Source organism: Sorex araneus, chromosome 9, assembly GCF_027595985.1.
Source record: "Sorex araneus isolate mSorAra2 chromosome 9, mSorAra2.pri, whole genome shotgun sequence".
NCBI classification, from domain to species: domain Eukaryota; kingdom Metazoa; phylum Chordata; class Mammalia; order Eulipotyphla; family Soricidae; genus Sorex; species Sorex araneus.
The window spans coordinates 47,038,635-47,041,734 of NC_073310.1; the positions used below are offsets into that span (position 1 = coordinate 47,038,635).

General features: G+C 46.4%; 1 protein-coding gene across 1 annotated transcript; it reads right to left on the reverse strand.

Moving 5' to 3' along the window:
• Window positions 1–219: 219 nt before the first annotated feature.
• LOC129407099 (uroporphyrinogen decarboxylase-like) lies at window positions 220–1,342 on the reverse strand. The gene has a single exon (XM_055147215.1). It carries the CDS (start codon window positions 1,332–1,334, stop codon window positions 231–233), a length of 1,104 nt encoding a protein of 367 aa, XP_055003190.1. The 5' UTR covers window positions 1,335–1,342; the 3' UTR covers window positions 220–230.
• Window positions 1,343–3,100: the final 1,758 nt, after the last annotated feature.

Here is a 3,100-nt window from a genome sequence, read left to right on the forward strand (position 1 = left end):
TAGCTCAGTTCACTAGCCTTGAAACTTCCAACCAAGTAGCACATGTGACCACAAGAAAATAAGTAGAACAGAACATTCCATGTTCAAATGCAGCTCTATAGTCAGTTCTTCAATAAGATTGAAGCTGAATGAATAAGCATCCTTCTGGACTCTTTCTTTTTTTTTTCCAGCTATGGAACTTTTATTCTTCTAAAAACATGATCTGTATTAGCAGTAGAAGGTAAGTGCACTCAGTTCTTTCGAAGCAGACGTGAATGCTTATGCACAGCGTCCACAAAGGCCCCCACATGCTCCGGATCCTTGTCAGGGTAGAGCCCGTGGCCGAGGTTGGCAATGTAGCGCTGGGATCCAAAGTCATCCAGCATCTTCTGCACCAGCCGCCCGATCTCCTCCTTGGGTGCATACAGGGCACAGGGGCCCAGGTTGCCCTGCAACGTCATTGTCTTCCCCACACGCTCCCGGGCTATCGCTGGGAGCACTGTCCAGTCAAGTCCAACCACCTCATAGCCAGCTTGGGCCAGCTCCTCCAGAGCAAAATGTCCATCCTTGGCAAAGATGATCATGGGCACTGGTGCCAGGCTGACCTCCTGCACCTTGGCCTTCACTCGCTTGGCCACATCACGGATGTAGGGCAGTGCAAATTGGTTGAAGAGCTGTGGGCCAAGATGCCCCGCGTGGGACTCAAAGAGCTGCAATGCCTGGGCACCGGCAGCCACCTGTCCCACCAAGTAAGGGACTAGAGCATCAGTGAGGATGCGGAGCAGCTGGTGACTGGCCTGTGGTTTCTGGTAGAGCCAGCGCTTGGCCTGAGACATGGTGTTTGAGCCGCCACCCTCAATCATGTATGCCATCAGAGTCCACGGGGCACCGGCAAAGCCGATCAGTGGCACCCGCCCAGCCAGCCGCTGCCGAGTGAGGGTGATGGCCTGGAACACGTAGTCCAGCTCAGAGGCTGCAGCCGCTGGGTCCCGGAGGCGCTCCAAGTCTCGCTCTTCTCGCAATGGCTCTGGGAAGCTGGGCCCTTTGCCAGGCACCATGGTCACCTCCATGCCCAGTGCCTGGGGTACAACGAGGATGTCAGAGAAGATGATAGCAGCATCTAAAGGGAAGCGGCGCAGTGGCTGTAGAGTGAGTTCGCAGCACGCCTCTGGGGAGCGACAAGTGCTAAAAAAGTCCTGGGCAGCCCGAGCTTCCCGAAACTCTGGTAAGTAGCGGCCTGCCTGCCTCATGCACCAAACAGGAGTGTAGTCCGTTTCTTCTCCCCAGGCAGCACGAAGGAACGTGTCATTCTTCAGCTCAGGAAAACCCTGGGGTCCCAACCCGTTCGGCTCCATGGTATGTTGTTTGTCTCTTTCTTTTTTTTTAATTCTTTTTTTTTTTAATTAGTGAGTCACTGTGAGGGTACAGTTACAAATTTACCCATTTTGGTGCTTGGACTCTTTCTTTTATTCTTTTAAAATAATACATTAACACATTAATTTTGAAAAAAAATAAAACCAAAAAACAAAACCAGGCCAGAGCAATTGTGCAATGGGTAAGGACCTTGCCTTGCATGTAGCTGACCTGGGTTTGATCCTCAATTCCACATATGGTCCATGCCAGAAATGATCCTGAGTCCAGAGCCAGGAATAATCCCTGAGCACTGCTAGATGTGGACCAAACCAATAAGTAAATGCCTATTACACAGGCACACAGACACACAGACACACATACATACACACACATACAAATGACCTTCACAAATTCCTGTTGACCACCACTCAATTCTACTGTCTCCACAAAGGTGATGGCTTTTATCAATCTAGTGTATATATACTTCTAAGTGTTTTGTTTGCACACACGGGGTATAATAAATATGAACCTGTAGACACTAAGTTTATATGCATATGTTTAAAGGTAGAAAATGTGTATGGTTTTACTTTTTCATTTAAAAAAACTGTCTGTTTAGGTTGGATGACATGAATCTATCACATTCTCTTTAACTACCTTATGTTTTTCAATAGAATTGTTTTAGTTTATTTTCTGTTGCCACTCCCAAATAATGTACAGTTGTGTGATTTCAAAATTTCTTCCATTATCAAAGGAGACACTGAGGTAAACATCCTCATCTCCATCTATATCTCATCTATACTCTCTCACAAGTGAAAGTGTACTTCTAGCAGAAACACCAAAAGAATGTTGCAATGGATTCTAAAATTGGTCCAAAAGTCATTTTCATATTACACATGTGCGAGCATGCGTGCATGCACGCGCACACACACACACACACACAAACTCTTTTGCAAATGGACTTCCATCTTGACTTGCTTTGGCCTGTGGGAAATTGACAAAGAAAATCCAAGCAGAGACTAAAAAGTACTTGCTCAGAAAGCTTGCTTCCTTTTTCAACTCTGTGTAGAGAAGCCCAGGCAAACCTCCCAGATGATGAGAGGTCACGTGATACAGAGGCAAGATGTTCCATCTGACACATTAAAAGATCCTGCATTTTATTAGAAATATACAACACAAGAACAACTGAACACTATCTGGGCCAGAGCGATAGAACTGGTACAGCTGGTAGGGCATTTGCCTTGCATGCAGCTGACCTGGGTTAGATCTCTGGCATCCTATATAGTCCCCTGAGCACCACCAGGAGTAATTACTAAGTGCAGAGCCAGGAGTAATCCCTGAGCATGGCTGGGTGTGACCCAAAATGAAAAAAAACTATCAAAGGCAAACAAGTGTTGGAGAAGTTGTGGAGAACAAAGAACCCTTGTGCACTGCTAGTAGAATTGTGAAAAACCATGCAGACAGTTATCAGAGACGGAAAGAAGAAATTCTAGGGTCAGAGAGGTAGCTCAACTGTCTAGAACATGAGGCTGGCATGCAGGATCAAGAATCAAATTCTAGCAGCACATGGGTTCCTGAACATCAGGTGGGTGAACCTGGAGTGCCTCAACATTGTTATGCCTGAACAGCACTGACCATCATGGTACATCAGAATATCACTGAGTGTTTTCCCCTCCCTGCCCACTACAAAGAAATCCATGTTTTAGTTATCTGACTTGCAGGTGTTTCCACAAAGACAACAAAACATTCATTTGAAGAGATGGGTTCTCCT